The following is a 23269-nucleotide window of genomic DNA, read 5'->3' on the forward strand; positions in this document are numbered from 1 at the left end:
GATACGTTATGATTTGTGGTAGAAAAATACAACATAAAATCCTATAAAACTTAACACTACATAACTGGTGAAAGAAAGTTCACAAAAAACATCTCTGACCAATTGAGTACCTGGTAATTTTGTTGAGCAACATTTAAAACACATATTATGAATTCAACCATAAATATATCATGTACCCCACACAAATAGCCAGCCAAAAGAACACTCTGGTAATGTGATTTTGAAAGTTGAATGAAATTTTAGAAAACACAAACTAAACCATCACATTTTCAAACAAATCAAAAGGCCTTTGTGCCAGACCAAAAACCCTGACCCTTGGCGACAAAACGATCCAATTACATAGTCTAAAAATTGTGATCCAAAACCAGTGAAGAGACCTATAAAACAAAACAGACTTGCTAATCTTCTAGCCAAACTTGAATCCTCCAGCAGGAACATTAGGCTGGTTGTTTCCGAATTGGAAACCTTGCTGATTCCCATCAGCACCATCAGGGAGATTTTGCTCTTCATCTTCTTCAGCCCAGTATTTCTCCAAGATCTTTACAGCCTTCTCATATAACTCATTGTTATCGTGAGTTTGGAGATTCTCAATCTTGTCCAATCCATCACATTCATCAATTGTTTGTGCATACAAATTGATTCCACCATTCGCCCCAGCTTCTTTGTCCACCTCGCCCACCTTCAGTATATTCTCGAGCCCCTCCAAGCATACTGTAACGATTCTGGGATCTGGACAAATTAGGAGATCACATAGTGGCTTAATGCAACCTTGACTAGCCAAGAACCTGCAATAGGATAAACAACAGATCCCATTAATAGAAATTGATACACCATTAGCATGAAAGACGCAGCTTCTGACCCCATTGACTTCTCTTATCCCCAATATATCTTTCAACTCGTGACTGAAATGTTTGTCTTTCCACAGTGGAAAGGTAATTCACAATTTGCTCATTCAAAAACCCTTAAAAGGTTTAACAATTATCAGTTCGTGTTTCAAAATCAGGAGCTTTACCTATTTTATCACAAGATAACACTCCGATAGAATGTCTATTAAGAGTGCCTGATCATCATTTATCAAACAAGAAGAAAATCTGCTGTTAGTTTGCTCAAACTTCAAGAATAGTTATTTATTTACTACCTCATTAAAAATCATATCAGCTCCGATTACAAGAAGAGTATGACCCGATCATTAGTCATATGAGATGAACAGCAGAATTAAAGGGGACTCACAGAGAGTATACAGAGAAAGAACAAACCTAATCTGGTCATTAGATCCTCCAGAGGTAGCATTAGAGATAGCCCATGCTGCCTCCTTCTTAATGTCAAATTCTGCATTTTGCAATAGGTGTACCATGGGAAGAATAATATTCGCCTCAATAACAGCCTGTTTAGAAGGAAATAAACAAGTGCATTAGCAGCAAGAGGGATAAAAGAAAAGAATATTTGAATTCCTGAATAAATTTGTTTCGTCCTGGAAAGGGTAAAAGGCGAAAAAGCGGCAACAAACTTGATCAAAAGGAAGCGAGTTTCTCAATGAAACAACTTCTTAGTAGATATCTTCCCATCACGTAACACTCCGATAGCACTTCTTCATTTCAACAAGCATTACTCTAATCGTGTGCAACATCATACCATTCTCTGGAAAGTCGAGCCCAAGCATCTAATTGTGCATGTTTAGACAGCACAAGCCCATCTAATATCACTAAATTTCACTCTTAAGACACCTAAACATGCAACGGCACAGATATTGCATGTACTTATCCAAAAACCTTACTGTCTAAAGTGTTTCTTCGTAGTTTAAGCTTTTGGTTGATACCCTCATTCGTTTCATCAATTAACGCAAGATCCACAATTTCTCAGGTTTTTAAACTTCTTAACTATCTTCTTGACCTGAGTGAACCACTGTTTCCCACAGAAGAAAATAAAACTACTGCCTCTGCTAAGCCATCACACCATGAGAGAAGAAGACGAAGTAAAAGACTTCTGGAACAGACCTACTCTTTTGAATTTACTTAAATATTAATAGCTATTAGAAGAATAAGTAAATAGAGTAAAAATTAACAAATAATGTTTTTAAACAAAAGAGTATTAATATGGGAAAATTAGTCAAATGGTATTCTTTTTTATTAATAATAAATGGGTTGAAAGAATTTTTTTGAAACATAAATGGGTTGAAAGAATTGTTACAAAGAAATCAAAATAAGGGAGGCAAGTGTAATATCATAAACCACAAGGGAGGTGAGTGTTGTGAAGTCAAACATGAGTGGAGGAATTATCCCAAAATGTAATGCTAATACGTGACCTTTTGAATCACACAAAAAGGGGAAAGTGTAATAACAAAACCACCTCAACCAATGACCATCAAACCCTCAGAAAAGGAAAGGGACAAAGACAGGTTGTAAAGCATAGTTTTAATCTACTTCTGGAAAGTCATTGAATAAAATATAGAACCTAAAGCTATGTGCAGCCGATAAGGCTCCTAGTCCAGATGGGTACACAATGGGTTTCTTCATCAAGTGTTGGGATGTACTGAAGAAAGACATGATGGACACATTTCAAAACTTTTATGAGCAAGAAGTCTTTGAGAAGAGTTTCAACGCTACTTTCATTGCACTCATTCCAAAGAAAAAAGGAGCCAACGAGTTAAGGGATTACAGACCAATTAGCCTCATAGGGAGCATTTACAAAATACTCTCCAAAGTTCTCACAGAAAGGTTGAAAGCTGTGATAGATAGACTAGTGGACTCACAACAAATGGCTTTCATAAAAGGGAGACAAATTATGGAGGCAATGTTGATTGTTAATGAAGCTGTAGATTCCAGGATTAAGCAGAAGAAACCTGACATTCTATGCAAGCTGGACATAGAAAAAGCATATGATCATGTGAATTGGAAGTACCTTCTGAAGATTTTAGAGATCATGGGATTTGGACAAAAATGGTTGAACTGGATTAGCTTCTGCATTTCTACAGTTAGCTTCTCTGTTCTAATTAATGGGTCCCCCTGCAGGGTTTTTTCAAACTCAAAGAGGATTCAGGCAGGGTGATCCATTGTCCCCTTTCTTGTTCTTAATTACTATGGAGGGGCTGAATAATATGCTCAAGACAGCAAATATGAGAGGATGGGTAATAAAAGGTTTTGATGTGGCTAGAGAAAATACAGAAAGCTTGGAAGTGACACATCTTCAGTATGCAGATGATACACTGATTTTTTGTGGAGCTGAGGTCGACCAACTGAAATACTTAAGGGTAATCCTGGTGCTGTTTGAAGGGGTATCCGGGTTGCACATTAACTGGATAAAAAGTTCTATGTATACTATCAATGAGGTCAACAGCATAGACTTGTTAGCTTCAATTCTAGGGGGTGAAGTAGGTACTCTACCTACAACATGTTTGGGTATGCCATTGGGAGCAAAATCCAAGTCCTTAGAAATTTGGAATGGTGTGATAGAGAAGTGTGAGAAGAAGCTGGCCAGATGGAAAATTCAGTACTTGTCAAGAGAGGGAAGACTGACCCTCATTAACTCAGTCTTTGATGCTCTTCCAACTAACATGTTGTCTCTATTTCCCATCCCACCAGGGATCACTGAAAGACTAGACAGCATAAGAAGGAAGTTCTTGTGGCAAGGAAACAAAGAGAATAGAGGCTTTCATCTAGTTAAATGGAATGCAGTGACAACTGGAAAGAAGAATGGTGGTCTGGGAATAAAGAATATGGAGCTACATGGCAAAGCACTCTTAATGAAGTGGTTGTGGAAATACTCAAATGAAAACCAAACACTTTGGAGAAGAGTGATAAGTGCAAAATATGAGAATGAAGATAGTTGGACGACTAAGATTGTGACCACACCTTATGGGACCAGTTTATGGAGATCCATAAGAGCATTATGGGAGGAAGTTAAACCCAAATTCAAGATGAAAGTGGGGAATGGGAACAAGATCAAATTCTGGAAGGATGAATGGCATGAGAAAGGTAATCTGGAAACTCTTTTCCCTGATATTTACAATTTGGCAATGTTCCAACAAAGAACTATTGCAGAACTATGGACACCACAAGGGTGGAATATCATCTTCAGGAGAGAACCAAATGACTGGGAAGTGATGAGGTTGGCAGAATTCCTCAACATGGCTGAACACTTTACTGGACTTCAGGCATATGAGGATATGCTTTGGTGGAAAGGCAACAATAGAGGAGAGTTCAAAGTGCATTCAGCTTACAGGCTGATGGATCAATCAAGCCAGCAGAGTCCCATCTGGCCTTGGAAACAAATATGGAGGTGTAGAATCCCACACAAAGTCTCATGCTTTATTTGGCTGCTAGCTAAGGAAGCTGCCCTGACTCAGGATAATGTAATGAAAAGGGGGATAACCTTATGCTCTAAGTGTTTCCTAAGTGGGGAAACCTTAGAAACTGTAAACCATCTATTTCTACACTCGGCAGCTTTGGAGGATTTTCTTGAGCCTTAAAGGCATATCCTGGACTATGCCTAGGAGAGTTACTGAGGCCTTGTACAGCTGGGAGGAGGCAGGTGCCCTTGCAAAAGACAGAACTAGATGGAGAATTATCCCTGCTTCAATATGGTGGGCAATCTGGAAAGAAAGGAATTCCAGATGTTTTGAAGGCATAGAAAATAGTGTGCAGGATGTTAAACTAAACTGCATTTTGTTGTTATGTTTTTGGTGTAATCAATTATACTCAAATGACACTGCCTCTATAGTTGATGTTTTAGACTCAATATAGAAATAGAGTAGGAGTGTCTAGAGTGCATTTGTATATAAGGTTTGAGTACAACCCATGTACTTTTGTGATATAATACATCGTTACCATTTTCAAAAAAAAAATATAGAACTACAATTTAAATAAAACAGAAGTACAGAGCAAGAATTCACGACTATGCCTAGCATCTACAAAACAATAACACAGAGCTTGACAGCCAGAGTGTCAAAACAAAGAGAGGAGCAAGACTATTAGCATTAAGCACAGAGTACTTCTTCAATCCCAAAAGTTTACTTAGCTTCCGTGCAAACAACTTAAAGACAACATTTATTTATTTTTTGAAACTGAACTTAAAAACAACATTTGATGTAGAAATGCAAACTACTCCAAGCTGGCAGCAGACTAATAAAATCAGAAGCACTTGAGTGAATGAAGATATACCTGTATTTGGGCTCTGTTTCCAGCAGTGATATTAGAGATTGTCCAACATGCTTCCTTCTTGATGCTTTTCTTGTGATTTTGAGTTAACAATTGATACAGACATGGTAAGACTCGGTTGTCAATCACAAACTGAAATATAAATACCAGTAAGTCATGAGAAAATAGAGCGAAAGATAGAGGAAAGAGGAACACTTAAATCCATATCCAAGTAGCAGCATAGGTCTTATTAGCAGAATTTCCCATTTTTTCTAATTATAAAGAATATTTACACAACTTCATCCTGAAAGACAAAGCACCATAATAAATTTCTGGCGATGTGTTACTCAAAAGTTTTGTTTTGCTCAATAAACAGATCCACATGATGCTAAACATGGATAACATAATCAACTGGATAACAATTTTCATATCATTTAGATTTTCAATGTGGAGATGGAGTGACCTGAAAGACAGAGTGCAAAGATAATTTGAACACAATAAAGTAACATCACAGCATTGATTCGGACAGAGGATGACGTCGCATTACCTGTGTTTGAGCATCATCACCAGTAACAATATTTCCCGCAGTTCGGAGAGCAGGTATGAGAACAGTAGGCGATGGATGACTTCATAGGACAAGGAGGGAAAAAGGCAAGGTTAGCATCAAATCAGCTGGAATTTTATGAAAATGCAAGTATAAAGTTGGACGTCAAAGAGCAATCTCCAACCCCTAAATGCATTATACTGACTAATTTAAAGCAAAACAATGATTGTAGAGATAATTGGAACTTACAGAAGAAGCTCCACTAGTCGTGGACAGACACCTGCATCAATTACAGCCTGAATCTTATCATTTGGTCCATCAGATAAATAAGAAAGAGCCCAGCAAGCATCTGTCAAGACTTCTTCATCATTCATGTGGATAAGTTGTTGAAGAACCGGTAATGCAGGCTTGACCTATAAAATATACTCTCAGATAATTATTTCTGAAATAAAATTTTACCTATCTAGATAGATCCGGAAACAGCACAATATCGAAAGATACAAAAATGCTGTCATTAATAAGGAAGCATAATTTAAGTCCACTTACTGCCTCAAATGGTGTTGGCGGTTTGCCTCGACAAAAGTTGGAGAGAGTCCATGTTGCATTTCTTAGCATTGAAAGCTTTGAGTGTTCATTCAACTGAGCTAGCAATGGCATCAGCGCACCCTGACTTAGAACAAGATCTCTACAACTTGGGGAATCACCGGCAACATTGCCCAATGCCCAGACTGCCTGTTCAGTAAATTGGTGTAAAGATAAAACTGTTGTCAGAATTTTAAGGAAGAGCCAAAAAATTATTAAAAACTAATGTTTACTTTGTCAAGGGACTTGCACTTTTTTTAGAAGTTTGGACACATGATTCTTTGAAGACAACACAGCATCACCAACACAAATTGCAGAAGCAAAATCTGGAAAAATTTCAGACCTATATTCATACAACAATTAATACCGCTAGTGATAGCATCTATGGTGACAATACTTCCATTAAAGGACTAGGATGAAGCTTTGAAAGTTAAGGATATGCAAGACAAGGTTGATGAGCTTCAATTGGAAATCAAGAAGATGCTTATTGTGGAACAATTGCCCGTGAATTATGGCGAGAAATGGGCCCACATGGAGAACAAGAAAGGACCTGAAAATCATGCCCATATAGAGCCAAAAGGAGTTAAACCTCGCTCCAGTGCTTAAGCATGCCTTTGACAACACTGAAGCAACCTGAAGCTTATCAAGTGGTATTAGTCTGTTAGAGCGATAACCTCTGTGTTATCAGCTAGGCATTCACGAACTCCTTGACAATGACACTATACAACTCACTAATCCCTTAGCAAAGTGCAAAATGCATCCCGCAATTGCGACACAATGCCCTATCTACTTGGAAATTAAATTTAGTTATCCAAATTATTATCTTTTGTTTCACATCTTCATTGCTTTTTTTGTCTCTATGTGCAACTGCACATCAAGAAAAATGTTATCCATTTAATCATTTCTTCATTATTCTACTATTTTAAGCAAAATCAAATCTAACGTACAGAATAATTGTTTTCCTTATCAAGTTTCTTGAAGCTATGTTGCTCAGACTCTTCAAAAATGCCGACGAGCGAGTGTCGGATCCTCCAAAATAGTGTATTTTTGAAGGATCCAACACAAGTGCGGCAACATTTTTGGAGAGTCCGAGCAACTTAATCTTGAAGTATATTGACTTTAATTTAAAGAAGTTCAACAACTGAATTATGTTTTAGGTTACATAACAAATTGCAAAGTCATTCCTGTTCCACAAACCGAAGATATCTGTGCAACACGTGACATAGTTTAAACTCTAACGCTCAACAGGAGAATATTGAAATTCACGTCCAACAATCGGGTGCATAAATAAAAATAAGATGAAATAACAAAACAAGATTACCTGTTCACGGACATCATCACTGGTTGAGCTAAGAAGTTGTACAAACATAGGAACAGCTCCATGGTCAATCACAACACGAGTATGTTCTGATGTTCCAGATGCAACATTTGTCAACGCCCAGGCAGCTTCAAACTTCAGACATAGGAAAGATCAAGGCAAATTTAAGATGGTTGCTACATCCTGAGTAAAGGCAACATAACAGGAAAAGAAGGAAAGAGTAGGTACACTTACTTGAAGCTGAGGTAAGTCCTGCCGTCCGAGGAATTCAACAAATCGAGGGATAACGCCAGCTTTAATTACCTCATCAATTGGAGGGCTGCGCTCTACAGTTAACAAAACTTTTGTCAATAGCAAAAAAATTAAGAAATCTAAACCCAAAAACTACATAACAAAGAAATACCAATTGATAAGAGCTTCCTGAAATGTGTAGTTGCTTCAATTTGCGCCGCAGGATCTTCTGACCATACTCCTTGGACCATAATAGGAATACTTTCCAGCTGTAAGAAAACACAAAAAGATATTAGAAGTGGACCTAGATTATAGTAAAAAAAATTGGGGAAGGAAAGGATGAGAGTGTCATCTTTAGTGGGCGTTTTGCCATGAAAACCAAATATTATTCACTTTATTGGGAATTTTAAAGTTGAAGTTTGAGTTGTATTTGGTCATACTTATTGCAAAGAATATTTAGAATTTGAATGTACTTTCTCTAAATATGATTTATACCCCCAAATTTCTAAAAACTAGCAAAATCACCCAACTTGACTAATTTAACTGAGACATACAGTCAAATCTGATATGAATATATCATAATAGATAGTCACATAATGTCGTAGATTAGATCTCATATACGAGCTACTACATACAATACAAATATTTTCACTTTATCTGGAATTTTTTAAATTGAAATTAAAGTTGTGTTTGGTTATAATTTTTGCAAATAATATTTGGTTGTTTGCATGTACTTTTCCTTAAAAAACATGAAGTAAAATTTAAATGGGGTCATTTTTATAAAATAAAATAAAATAGAGTAAAATTTGAATAAGGACAATAGTGAAAGTGAAAGCAGGGTTTTGGGTGTTCTCCAAATACAACTTCATGTTGGGCAAGAGGTGCTTTCAAAGCAACTATTGTTTCTGTCTGTCCGTACACACCAAATTTTATATTTATGATTGTGCTTATGCTAGCATCATTCATCTTTTGTTCTCATCTCTTCTTTCTACAATACCTTGGTCCTATTTCCTCATTAGGCTGCAGAACTATTACTGAAATTTGAAACTAAGTTTTCTATTGAAATCCATGGCTGTACTGATATTGAAAGTTAAAAACAATGTTTTAACTTTTATTTAGTATGTTCAGATTTTAAGTTCTTGACCTTCCTTAAGTTAAAAACAATGTTTTAAAGCAAAAAGCACAAATAACCAACAAGGTTCACAAGGCTTGAAGCAAAAGGTGAAAAGTATAGTGCACCCTTCTTTTGAAGTGAAGTGTACAATTTACAAAAAGTTAAAAAAAGATCAAACTATGAATATAGTACTATAATAATGAAATTGCAAATAAAATAACTAATTTCAGCATCCATTGTACAATAACACTGATATTAATCCAACTCCTTAAAGTTGAGACTCAAAGAATCAACTGCCTATCATTTGGAACTCTTTGCTCGTCATTGTTTGAAAGATCACTCCTCTGAAGCACATATAACCTCTTGCTTTGCATCACTTTAAGCAGTGGATGGATAAAAAATGTAATCACTTGGTTAATTTTAATGAATTTCTGAATATAAAGAGTTTTATCCTAATTATGTTGAAAAACTTTCTCACTTTCTAACCCATATGACATTTATTTTGATGAAGCACACACCTTGTTTGAAGTGTGAGCGTCACTTCTCATCAAAGAAAATAACATTATCAAACTGAGTTTTGCTTTTTGGTTTTCATGGCTGTTATTCATTTTTGGATGAAATAAGAATATTGAAAAATGAATAACATGTCCATAATTGATCTGGGGAATAATCAATTATGGACATGTTATTCATTAAATAATTACAGACATATTAACCCAAGATTTCAACTCGTCTTATTCACACTTACAAAAAATGTCATATACAAAGAAAGATGTGAAAGAAAGGTGAAAACATGAACTCAATTACAAAAAGAGAAGTTAGCTCTAATTATGAATATCTGAGATCACAAAGGACTTACCGAGAAGTAGTTTCGTTGATTTGTTTAAAATTATTGTGGAACACTATTTGTAAAGTATGGGTTTCCTTTTAAGGTCTTGCTAAGTTTAGTCAGTGTGCCGTTCCAACATCATTGCTACTTTCTTTTTTCCTTTTTTTGATAACCATGGTGTCCGGACCAACTTGCATGCACCTCAACTAATTCACAAGATACATGCCACCTCCCACCAGCCATAGGTACCAAGCATCACTACTACTTACTAACCTACTCGGTCTACCACTCACTCAATTTGATCAGCATATTGAAATTTGGCAAATATTTTAACATTTTTTTAATAAATGAAGAGATAATTTCATCTATTTCATACTAGGATGGTGCAAAAATATATACAAGTGATTGTGTGTGGCATCCACCATATAACACTGTCCTCATAACCTATAAATACTAGCATTCTCTCTTTACACCCACAGAATTGAGTTTTCAAATTACAAATTAATTAGTTATGTATAAGATTTCATTTGTCGATCCCAATGGTAATCAAAGGCTGCACAGATTTAAAAAAGTATTTTTAGCGGAGCAAGTCAGCACCTACTTCTCTGCAGTGCCAAAAAAGAGGAGTATAATCAAAGTTGAAATATCTGGTGTTTCTAGCTTATTGCTAAAATATTTCCAAGCAATTAATCAGGATCTCAATAATTAACACATAAATAAAAGTTGGACTACTAAGTGTAGTCAAACTTCAGCAAAAAAAAATTAAAAAAAATCAGAGTTCCATTAATTCACTTCAAAATACCTAAATTAGTCGAAAGATAAAAGCAAAAGACAAACTTTAATCGACCAATCAAATCAAGAATCACCCCATCGTTAAGATCAATAACAAAGTAAACAAAATCCATAAAAATCTCAAAAGGGTATATAAAAATCGGTATAAAGAGTTAAAAAAATTACCCTTTTCTCAATAGCATCAGGGGTTTGAGTGGCATCGGGTAATTGCTGAGAGTGAAGAAGAAGACCCTCTCTGCGTTTCTTGAGAAGATTGTCTTCTCGCTTATTCTTCCTGATCTCAACCAAATTGTCCTCTCTCCTTCTACGAGCTTCATCTGCATCAACCCCAATTTTGTAAGATTTCTTGCGAACTTCAGTTCGATTGCTGGGTCGAAGAGACATTTTTTTGTGGGAAATTGAGGGGACAATGCCTCTCCCTCTCCCTCCCTGTAGACAAAGAAAAAAAGCGGAGACTGGAAAAGTGAGAAGAAGAGAAAAACTTCAGTGAGGGTGAGATTGAAGAATATAAAAGGGTAGAAAAAGTAGAATTCTTACTTTGGTATTCTTGTTTTTTGCTTTAAAGACACGTTAAGGAAAATTACAGGCTAATTTTTGGTCTTTGTTTAAGACTTCGGGAGTTCCTAAGTCCTATTATATTAAAAATCTCTCTCACACGCACACCAAAGAGATAATTAATCTCTCTATTATACTATAAATATAAAAATAGGTCATGATTTATATTAGGGAAAATTGTATATAATAGCAAACTATTAATTCAAATTAAATGCTATAAATATACTTTAATTTAATTGTACCTTATAACAAACTATTGTTATTTTCGCCACTCTCCCTGGTGGAATCTCGCTCGCCACTCTCCCTGGTGGAATCTCGCTCGCCACTCTCGTTTGGTGGCAGTCTCGCTCGCCTCTCTCGCTTTTATACAAACACAAATGTATAAAATGTGTTTGTGTTTGTATAAAGCGAGAGGAAATTGTATATATACATATATTTTCGTTCCCCTCTCCCAGATCTCGCTCGCCACTCTCCCAAATCTCGCTCACCACCCTCGCTTCTCTCGCTTATACAAACAGAAATGAAATGTATAAATTGTGCTTCTGTTTGTATAAAGCGAGAGAAAATTGTATATACACATGCAAATACATATATCTTCGTCCTATACACTTATAATTATACAATACAAAAATTTCCCTGCGCAGTTTTCTTTTGTCTTTCTCTCTTTCTCGTTTTATACATACACAAATTATACAATTGATCTTTTGTATACAACTGTTTTCTTTTGTATATGTATAACGAATTATACAATTGCCTTCTTTGTATATGTATAGCGAATTATACAACTGTTTTTTTTGTATATGTATAACGAATTATACATATATATGTTTGCTATGGAGCGCAATTATGCAAACTTTGCCATAACATACAAATATGAATTTTGTATTTGCTAGATGTGAAAGTTGCTCTTTATATTATTGCCCCTTTTTAAAAAATTGTTTTTGATAAATATTATTATACATTTTATATACAATTTTATACATTATTATAACACTTTGTTTTGGATGATTGTTACGTATTGTTTCATAATATATTGTATTGTATTGTTTTAATGAATACAATGTTCGGATAGGTTGTATTGTTTTCCGTCGTTACGTAATTTCACAAATCCATAATTTGAATGATAAACCTACGAGAAAAGTAGGATACGTGATAGATCTACTCTAAGAATGTATGGTAAAGGATGAAATATAATATTAAATAATTAATAAAGATAAATTGAAAATAAAATATTAAGGTAACGACACAATCACACCAAATCGATCCTTACATAAAATAGGTCTTTCATTGTTATCTAATGATACAACACAATACAATTTAAATAACAATCAAAATAAACATTGTATTTTAACTAACAATATAATACAAATACAATAGGTAACAACCATCGAAACAAGGTGTAAATGTACTTCACATATAAAGATAAAAAAAAAATGTGTTGCAACATTTTTTTTTCAAAATTAATTTGATTGATACTATTAAAGAATTGGAGAAGAAATTTTAAGATTTTTCTGTTGCATTTTTTTTTGTTATGAATTTGCAATTTTTTTATAGTTGAAATATGAACGCATACGAACTTGGAAAAGAATAGTGGAAAATCATTTTATTTTTCCACTTGAATAATTGCAAAATAAAAGAAAAATAGAAAATGCTCATTTTTTCATATATTGTTTTGGGGCTACACATTTGCAAAATTACAACTGGGTCATTTTATTGCAATATATATGTGTGAGTTATAAGTGTGTGCAATTTTTTCATTGCTCTTTTAATTTATCAAATTTCATGTATACATAGTTAATATATAATTTTGTGATAATTAGAAAATCTGATGAATTTAATATATAAACTTGTTAATTGAGTTATAAGTAACAAAATATAAAAGAAAAATTAAGATTGTGCTATACTTTGTACTTAACATAAAAATAACAACCTGCACAAACATGAAGAATCACACACTTACATAATTATCAAATTTTAGCAGAGACATGGAATATTTTAAAGAGAAGTTGTTGAAAGACAAACACTATTGTAAAAATAAATTCAGACTACGTTAATTTTAATCTCCATAATTTCGTTTGAAGATGGTCTTAGATTCTCCCATGTCACTGAAAAATCAATATATACATTCATCAAACTTGACTTTAATTTATATTTTTTAAACATTGAGAAAGCCTATTTTTTTTATTTATAAAAAAAGTAGTATGTTTTTTTTTTGGTGGGATAATTCAACGACAATCAAATAATCGATAAATTAAGGAACACGTAGTTTATATTTTGTGAAAACGTTAGAGTCTGTAACATTATTTAAAGGCATTTTTATTTAACACACATTAATATTTATTCGAAAAATATTGATATTGAATAAAATAATGATCAATTTATATCTTATTTAATGAAAAATCATTATTCTTGTTTGGGCTAACCCATCGGTGGCCCCTTAAATTTGGCACGAAATTTCATTTAGGCACCTTAAGTGGGCGATGTTCATTTTAGACACCTCATGCAGGGTCTCGATGTGTCATTTTGACACTTTTTGCTTACATGGCTTAGTGAGTGTAATACACTTGTTGAGCGCGCATGAAAAACCTATTTAGTCGATTTTTTAATTATTTTTTTTCTTCTTCTTTCCCATTTTCAGCCACCATTTTTGCAAACTTAACTATCCAACATGGTGAATAAAAATAGTTACAATAAAATGATGAAAAATGATTGGAAACTATTTTAGAAATTTAGGAATAGACCCATTTCAAGATTAAATATTAAATTATTCATGAGATTCTTTCTTGAAAGAATTAAATATTTAAGTAGGGGTATTTAGAGAAGGCCGGGGGGGGGGGGGGGCGGGGAGGGGGGCAGGAATTTCTGCAAATGGGTAGGGTTTTTGGAGAAGACAATTGGGGGTGGGGTGGGGCGGGGGGCGGGGAGGGAGGCAGGTGTTTCTCCAAATGGGTATGGGTTTTTGGAGAAGACAATTGGGGGTGGGGTGGGGTGGGGGGGTCATGTGGGGATTTTATTGATTTAATTTGTTTTAAAAAAATTATTTGGGCAAAAATCCACGTGTCATTGAGTCATTGGTTACTTTATATTTTTACTCAAAATTCATTATCTACCAATTGTTTTTGACAAATGTCGTCATTTAATTCGCCACTTTACACGTCATTCGCGAGTGTAATACACACACTTCATATATTTTTGTTGATTGGCAAAAGAGTGTCAAAATGACTTAGCGAGACCCTACATGAGGTGTCTAAAATGAACATCGCCCACTTAAGGTGCCTAAGTGAAATTTCGTGCCAAATTTAAGGGGCCACCGATAGGTTACCCCTTCTTGTTTTAACGCACTTTCTAATATAAAAATAGCTCTATTATGAGATTGTTGTAATTATAAAGGCATCTATGTATATTAATAATTACTCCTATCTCATACTTACCTTGCAGTGTAAACCCCCGAACCAAAGATATATACAAGATTACAACAAAATATAGGGGCTAACTTGCAATTAAACCAAAGAAGAAGGGGTTTGCAGGATCAGAAGGACAGAGGGTTTAAGCAAATCTCCAAGAAAGAATTATGGCATCAATGGCGAATCAAGAAATAAAGCAAGAACAGCAAGAAGAAGATTACGGCGTGTTGTTATACTACAAGTACGCCACCATTCCCGATCTTGAAGCACTATTCAACTTCTATGAGTCCAATTGCAAGTTTCTTTCCCTCCTGGGTCGTGTCCGCCTCTCTCACAATGGCGTCAACGTCACTGTAATTTCTCTCTCATTTCCATCATTTAAATGGAATATGAAGACCCCATTTGTTCAAAATTGTATTTTTTTGCATATCATTTGTATTGCATTAGAGACTTCATAATTTGTTTGATACTTACTAGCCATATTTGGAGAGTCAGAACAATCTTTATATTTTGTCATCTCTTATGTAGTTTATACATAAGTAAATTTTATTGGACTTCGAACTCCAACATTCTTTTGGGATAGAAGGAGTAGTACGCACTTGAAACATCTATGTTTTTGTGTGATGAGTGTCCAAGTATAATGATTCTGACCTATTAGGTGGGTTTCTGCAGGTTGGGGGAAGGTTATCTTCTTTGAAGGAGCACATTGCTGCAGTGAAGTTGAATTGTCTGTTTGAAGGGACAGACTTTAAGCTTGCATCTTGCCATGAACCATCAAATGATAGGGTCGCCGTGGAATGTGGATTTACTTCCCTCTCCATACGTATAGTTAAGGTTGGATTACTGATTTCATCCTGTTCTATTTTTATGTTTTCATTTGCAGACGAAGTTATATGGTTGATTCTGGTTAGTTGTCAGACTTGGTCATACTCATGGAACTTAATGCTTTCATTAGTAGCAAATTAGTAAGTTAGTTGAATGAAAACTTGCCCATGGTTTTACTTTTTCTTTAAATAGAAGTTTGGTTGCTACTTTCTGTATGATATAATTAAAGCTACTGCGAATGTGTGGGCAATTGGCATTGACCCTGGTACTCACTGTTCTTGACTTGCACCATCGCAGTTGCATTTCACAATTTTATTTACTTAAAGTCCACCTTTTTGGGTAGAAGTTCTACTACAACGTATAAACTCCTAAGTCATATGTTTCTAATTTAGCAATTAGAAATTTGAACTATAACGAAGTTTGATATGTCCAAAAAGAAAACAAAAATTGCAATGAATTTGTTTATTGTATGTATTCATTGAACTATTAGTCTTGACACCTCTATTGATTTTTTTCCCAAGCCATATAACTTGCTAAGTAACATAGGATCTCAAGAAGCTAGAGTAATCTCCTCCAAAACCCTTAGATGATTCTTTCTTTGTGAAGCCAAACCATTGGAGCAATGTCTCGGAGCAATCACACTTGTGCCCACTTTGTGGGTCCAACCACACTCTGCAAGGTATTGATTTTGAAATACCGGGGACTATGACCCTTCTACTCTAATTCCAACTTAAATATCTTTTGTTCGCAGCAGGATTCAAACCTGTCACTTGCACCTAATCCGTACTTCACAAAATTTCATCCTTGCCTTTGGCCTAGCCCTTTGGGCATACCAATGGAGCAATGTGGAAATAGGCTATCTTGATACTACTCTGTCTTGATCCTATATTTTTTAAATGCCGTTGTGGGTCTTGGTTTTCGACTGGCATCTTCTACGTACGCATGATATTGCTGATATTTCTAACCAAAATAACAATTAGGGTATACCTGATTTGGGTGTCTACTAAAGAAAACAAAATGCTGCTAGCTTCGGCTATCCATTTGACATGGCCAGCAAATCTTGGATATACTGTCTATGTGGAGTGAAACCAACTGTAATCGGGATGTTGAACTTTGTCTACGCTAATAAGAGAGCACATAGACTTTGAAATAAAAAAAGCAATTGAGTAAGCATCTATTGATAACAATAAAATGTGTTGAATTTTCTTATATGAAGAGGAAAATCTGGCAAATTTTTGTTGAATAATTGACTTGTAGTGAAGTTTGTCTTTATCACTTTCTTGATCGTTTTCTTTCCAAGTGATGCTAACCTCACCTTCTCACTCAGGAATTGGTAACTTTAAGTTCCTGTCCCCTTCCAAGTTCACCACCTGATATTTCAAATGCGGGGAAGCATCTATCTGCGGCCGAATTCCACTCTGTCCTTCACAATGTTGGTTTGTGCTCCACCTCTTTGATGAAGCTTAATCAATGTGCTTTTAAGTTAACTATGAATTATGATTATTCTGATGTTCTCACATTGAGATTTGTAGGAGGAATCTGCATATTTCTCTAGTAGCTGTTTAATTTTCTGTTTTTTACCAGGGAACCCTCAAGACAAACTGATTTCAAGCAGCGATAAAGGAACTGTCCTTGTTGATGCAAGGAATTTATATGAGACTAGAATCGGGAAGTTTTATACTCCAAATGTGGAGACTTTGGATCCAGAAATCCGGCAGTACAGTGACCTTCCTTCTTGGATAGATAACAACTCTGAGAAGTTGTGTGGGAACAATATTCTCATGTAAGTGTTGTTCAACAACATTGTATCATTGTTGGGTGGATTATAATTCTGATGAATTGCATGAACTATTTCTCTTATGTTCATTATTCTGATTTTGCATTTTTATTTGATGCTATCTTATGCATTTTACATTGAGAGAAACTGTACAGGGTTTACTTCTACTCAGTTAAAGTGTTGCAGCTATCCTGCTTCATTAGTTTGTTCCCTTCGAATTTCCAGTCTCCCCTTGGCTTTATATTACATTGCAGGAGATGATTTGTTCTGAACTTCAAATCTGTGGCATTGTGCCTTTATTTTGCAGTAGTGAACTAAAAATTTCTTTCCTTTTGTTGATGATCTGTGCCCTTCAACAATTATGTATAGAACACATTGTGTCTGCTGTCTAGTTGCAACAACTTGCAGCTTATTCCTCTTACTGTTTTTAAAAAAAAAAATTGTTTTTCCCCTTTTGTTTCTTGGATATGGCTATATGATACATTACGATCTGTAGATTTAGGTGCATGGGAAAGTGTTAGGACTATTAGGAGTAAAAAATGTTGGATAGTGCAACAGGCATTTAATTCAAAGTTAAGATGTTAAATAGCATTGTATTGATGCTTAACTATTACTTGCATGCAATGTGCTATAATGGTAGTATAGAAAATTTCTTTAGGAATATTAGGATTTGGAAGGAAAAGAGTGGATGAGAAGTTGCAGAGGATATTGTGTTAAATGCATGTAATTCAGAGTTAGATGTAACACTCTATGGATTGCTTGCATTCTAATAATGATCTACATCCTGCTGTTGTATGAGAATCTGGGTTTTTATCGCCTGTTGATGTTTTTCAGGTACTGTACGGGAGGAATTAGATGCGAGATGGCATCAGCCTATATCAGGTCTAAAGGTGCCGGCTTTGAAAATGTTTTCCAGGTAAGCTGTTATGAAAACCAGATCCTTCTAGTGCAGTTGTTTAACATTGTTGGGCCTTTCTCTGGCATTGGAAAGTTCATCTGAACTATGATTTATATTTTATTACGTGCTATCTGATGAATTTGGAATGTGAAACCTCATGTCAATGGTTAACCTTTTAAAATTTTGTTTTGAAACCATGAAATTGATCTTTTAAGCAAACCATGGTAAGATCGAGATTTCATAATGCTTAGATGGACGTGTTTGAAATATCCATGTTTTGCTTTCTAAAGAATTTCTTTTGGAGAACAACCAGATCCGTTTTAAATTCCATTTCATGATTATCAGGATCTTTGTAATGTGGGTAAAATCTGGCTTACGGACTAAATGATGTTGAGTGTTGATTCAAAGTATTTGCTTTCCACAGCTTTATGGTGGGATACAACGATATCTGGAGCAATTTCCTGATGGTGGTTTTTTCCGAGGAAAGAATTTTGTCTTTGACCACAGGTATGATCACTGTATTTCCATGCTTCTTAGTCAAGCCCTAGTCAGATTCTTGGTTTCACTGATCCAGCATTCTCACTGATGTGATTACAACCTTACTAATACTAGGAAACATCTCTGTCCAAAATATGTGTCTCTGCACTTAATCTCAGAGGAAATACTAGAAAATAAAATGCAGCTCTTGATGTTGGCACATTAAGCATATATAGCTCTTTAACTCGATCCGAGGTCTTTTATATATATTTATTTATTTCCAAAAGATGCATAATACCAGAAACTTATTTTTTCCTGCATCAGTATCCCTGCCATAATATTCTTTGAGAAGTGCTGTGCTGGGTGTCATTTACTTCCTTTGTAGAGTATTCATCATTCACTGGAGGCATTCTCAATGTTTTGCCTTGCTTCTTTCTGATTTTGCCAGGGTTTCAGTTGGAAGCTCAGATTCAAGAATTTTGGGTACTTGTCTTCTCTGTAGTTCTCCTTTTGATGATTACTCGTCACGGACCCGGTGCACGTACTGTAGGATGCTTGTATTAGTCTGTGATAATTGCCGGGTAAGTATCACTAGGAAGATTGATCTTACAATCTTTTGATTGCATTAGATTGATTGGGTACTTAAAACTATTTGGTGGCTCAAAAATTCAATGCATACTTGTCTTGTGAACTTGATAATTTGAGAAGGAGTTTCAGTTGTATTTGCTTAGACTCTCACAGGAGCTCTTCATAAAGTGTGAAGATATTTTGACTCCCTGCTTTTTTATTTAACTAGAAACCTTGACCTGGCAGTTTCAGTTGCTTGTTAGAGATATACTTTCTGCCAGAATGTTCTTCACTATCATTAATAATCACAAATAGGGTATAGAAATGCTATGCGGCAGAAAGAGATGTAACAAAGTGGTAGGCAAGTTTCGTAAGACGGTTGTGAGACCATCAATTTTATATTGGAATGAATGTCTTAGAAATGTGAGTGTCAAGATAGATGCGCAGTTATACATGATTGGGTAAAATTAGAAATCATTAATTCCGGCGATGAGCTCAAGAAGCACATATAGAGGATAGAATGAGAAGGTTGCATGAAATGATTTGGCCATGTCCAACACAGACCTCTACATGCAATGTCTTGGTGGTACCACACTATCATGATTGACAATGATAAAAGGGTATGAGCTACATGTAAAGTCAATGAAGGAAAGTTGTCTTAGCTGACCTACAATTTTTTGGAAAATTTTAACGAAGACTAGAACATAAAAGGAAAGGATTTGTCTATGCAGTGCCGCATATTGGAATTTAGGCTTAATTGTTGTCATTATAGTTACATTAGGGCCAATATTTGCCAGGATTCTCAACCTCCACTTTTAGATAATCTCCAATTTACACTTTTTTCATAACGAAGAAATCCGTTATTTCCAGTTTTGAAACTCATGGGATAATAGCCCCTCCTCTCTATCTTTCTCCACCTAAATACTCGGTTTGGTTCACCAGAAAGGATTCAGACCCATGATGTTTACTTACCCTGCAGGTGTGTCTCTAATTTACCTTTAATGACACAAGTATTTGAGTTGGAATGAAAGGGGTCTGAATAGGGGGTTAGATATTAAGGGTTCATCTAGCTAATTCCAGCTAGCTTGAGATTGAAAACTAGTTGATTGGTTGATACAAACAGAAAATAGTTTTCTTCATATAGTCCTTTTGTTGTTATGCCATCGACAAATTATGCAACGTGAAAATGAATACCATAAAAGTATCGATAAACATGGATGCAGAAAGAAATAAAGGGGAGAGACTAGCTGCAGGATGTTTGTGCAGTACTTGAACTGTTATTGCATGGTGTGTATATAGGAGTGATGAGTGCATGAAGCATTTTCTTAGATGGTTAACTGCTAGATCTCAACTAATGATTGTTGCTTGTATTGCCTTTAGGCTTATCTGGTGAGAAATTTTAGCATTAATTTTGGGTTCCCATCAGAAACCTTGATGATGGATATGCATACCTAGTAAGTACTTTTGGGTTGATTCTTCCAATTAATTGATGAGCAAGGCCCATCATATCTTCTATCTTTTTCTGGACTTCCGGCGAACTACTAGATATCTGCCTTTCAGTTAGAAGGACCTGATCTGTGGTTTGGGCTACCAGTACTGCAGCTACCTCCCTGTCCCTGTCCCTTTCCATCTCATCTGCTTTATCTTTTTATGAAATCAAATCAATTTAATAATATTGCTTTAAAGTATTTGAGTTTGATGTAACATCTATGTACCCTTTTCAAATATTCAAAGTTCCAAGTATTACATTATTACTGTAACATAATGGTCTTGTCTCAAAGTCAGCTTTGTTTGCTCAATTTGCGATATAAGGTGTATTTCCTTTTCGATTGTTTTGTCATCTTTTCTTCATTTCTCTCTTCCTTATGTAAATGTTTCCTGTCTTGCAGGCGAAGGATTCTTCTTATGTTTGTGAACTGTGCCAGAAAAACAGCCAGTGTATTCAGCTAACTTCAGCAACAGAGTTTGACAACTCAGTGGAAATATCAGAAGTCAGGGAGCTTGAAGCTGTCTCTACCTCGGATAGAATTGCTCCATCTCCCTTGGTTTCAGGTAATACTATGGTGTCTAGTATTGTCCGAGTTCAGCTTTGCATGCACTCTTTGAACTTTAATCTAAGCATGGCTGTATGACTATCCAAAAATTGCAGAGTAGATATGCTGCACCCTATCAGTTTTGATTTAAGCTGTGCTGTTTGATAATCGAAAAATTGCTATAGTACACCATCTAACATTGTCATGTTTCTTTTATTCCTCATGGCTCAGTGTTTATGATTGTTTCTCGAGTCCCACACTTTGTTGCCAGCACACACATATTTAGGAAAACTAATTCAGGGATATGCTTTTAGAATACTTCTTTTCTCCTGCTTGGTGTTTCCAAACTCTTGACATTATGTAGTGGAATACACTGCAGGACCCAGGACATTGCGAAAACTGAGAATTCTTTGCCTTCATGGCTTCCGCCAGAATGCTTCTGGTTTCAAAGGCAGAACTGCATCGCTGGCCAAGAAACTCAAGAGCATTGCTGAACTTGTTTTTGTGGATGCACCTCATGAATTGTCTTTCATTTATCAAATTCGTAGAAACTGCGATTCTGCATCAGAAATGGAAAATAACCGTCCATCCTCAGAGAGTTGCAGTATAAAGTTCTCATGGTTAGTTGCACCTGATCACAAGGGAGAGAACGATTCTGATTGGAAGATAGCTGATAGTCCATTTGATCCTCTTCAGTACCAGAAACAAACTGAAGGTTTCGACAAATCAATTGCATATTTAAAAGACTTATATTCTAAAACAGGCCCTTTCGATGGAATATTGGGATTTTCACAAGGAGCTGCAATGGCCGCTTTAGTTTGCCTACATCAGCAGAAGCTAAGAGGAGAGATGGAATTCAGATTTGCAATTCTGTGCTCCGGATTTGCTGTTAATATGAACAATTGTCAGCAGGGTTCAATCAATGTTCCTTCACTTCATATATTTGGCAACGACAAGGGTAAAGATAGACAGATAGAGAGCCAAGCTAGTAGACATCTTGCTTCTGTGTTTGAGAATGGTTGCTCTGTTGTTATTGAACATGACTTTGGTCATATAATTCCTACAAGACCTCCATATATAGAACAGATAAAAGAATTCCTCAAACGTTTCATGTAAGTCAAAGCCTTGATGCACACCATCTTTTGCTGTAAAAGATTTGGGGATTATGCTTAGCTTGTACTAAAATGTTATAAAATTTGTAAACTATTAATCATAGTCCGTGGTTTCAAGTGATTTAGTTCTCAAGATCAATTCATTCATGGAGTTGGCCCATTATTTTAACTTTTTTTTTTTTTGCATAATTGGCTTGTTTCTTTACTTTTCTCCACTTAAATATCAAATTTGTGTTCAACAGAATTCAAATCTGTGATGTGTACTTAACTTGCATACTACTAGGTCTTTTGGTTTGGAATTAGTTATCCCAGGATTAATTATCCTAGGGTTAGTTATCCTGGGATAACTTATCCCATCACTATGGTATAAATGATGGAATAAGTTATCCCAAACATGTCAACCAAACAAGACACCAAACTTTTATTCTAGGACTATATATTTTTATCCCTCACACCAAACGAATTGTCTCAAGATCCTCTCATTTATCTTTGAGTTTTGCATCCTTTAGCCAAATTTATAAGAAAGAAAAATATTGGCACTTTAAAAAACAACTTATATAAGCATTACAATTCGTCTTATTCATTAATTTTCTTTTTTTCTTTCTAAAAAATATATTTTATTCATCCGTTTATCATTATGATAGGTGTCAAGTGGAAGTGAGTGATATGCAACTGAGGCATCCTAACAGATCAGTAGACTTGAACCTTGTTCCTACGTGACCTGATCAATTCGATCAGTCACTCACCATCTTTTTCATTATTCAAATCTTTGACAACACGAAACAATCATTGTTCAACTCTTTGACAACATGAAAAAACCAAAAGCTCTGCTCTCCCTCTCTATCTATCCAAGGGATGGAAATTGAAAATGCATGAGAAATACTTTTTAAATGAATTAATCAAATACAAATTATTTTATATGTTTCAAAAATACTTTTCTTAAAATTATTTAACAAAAATAAACCATTTTTACTTTTTAGCCACTTAGCCAAACAGACTCTTAAACCATAAAAAATATCCTCCCAAAAAAGAAAAAAGAGAGAAGAAAATGAGGGTTAAAATGTTAGAGATGAAGGTAA

The 23269-nt window shown here is 35.2% G+C and overlaps 3 protein-coding genes across 6 annotated transcripts in view; 1 reads left to right on the forward strand and 2 right to left on the reverse strand.

Moving 5' to 3' along the window:
- LOC125815804 (ADP-ribosylation factor 1) overlaps positions 1-23269 on the reverse strand; it is a 168810-nt gene that overhangs the window by 68434 nt on the left and 77107 nt on the right. The window lies entirely within an intron of this gene.
- LOC125815794 (importin subunit alpha-4) lies at positions 216-11023 on the reverse strand. Its single transcript, XM_049495349.1, has 10 exons — positions 10708-11023; positions 7980-8076; positions 7811-7902; positions 7580-7711; positions 6223-6408; positions 5926-6089; positions 5680-5758; positions 5157-5285; positions 1257-1384; positions 216-785 (listed from the first exon to the last, which is right to left on the reverse strand). The coding sequence occupies exons 1-10, from the start codon at positions 10924-10926 to the stop codon at positions 407-409; spliced, it is 1605 nt and encodes a 534-aa protein (XP_049351306.1). The 5' UTR covers positions 10927-11023; the 3' UTR covers positions 216-406.
- On the forward strand, positions 14590-22250 carry LOC125815792 (rhodanese-like domain-containing protein 6). The gene is made up of 9 exons (XM_049495347.1): positions 14590-14854; positions 15174-15335; positions 16654-16762; positions 16911-17109; positions 17938-18019; positions 18426-18508; positions 18927-19059; positions 20935-21097; positions 21458-22250. Exons 1-9 carry the CDS (start codon positions 14669-14671, stop codon positions 22192-22194), a joined length of 1854 nt encoding a protein of 617 aa, XP_049351304.1. The 5' UTR covers positions 14590-14668; the 3' UTR covers positions 22195-22250.

The sequence above is a fragment of the Solanum verrucosum genome, unplaced genomic scaffold (genome assembly GCF_900185275.1).
Source record: "Solanum verrucosum unplaced genomic scaffold, falcon-dt-bn FXZP01000261.1, whole genome shotgun sequence".
Lineage (NCBI taxonomy): Eukaryota > Viridiplantae > Streptophyta > Magnoliopsida > Solanales > Solanaceae > Solanum > Solanum verrucosum.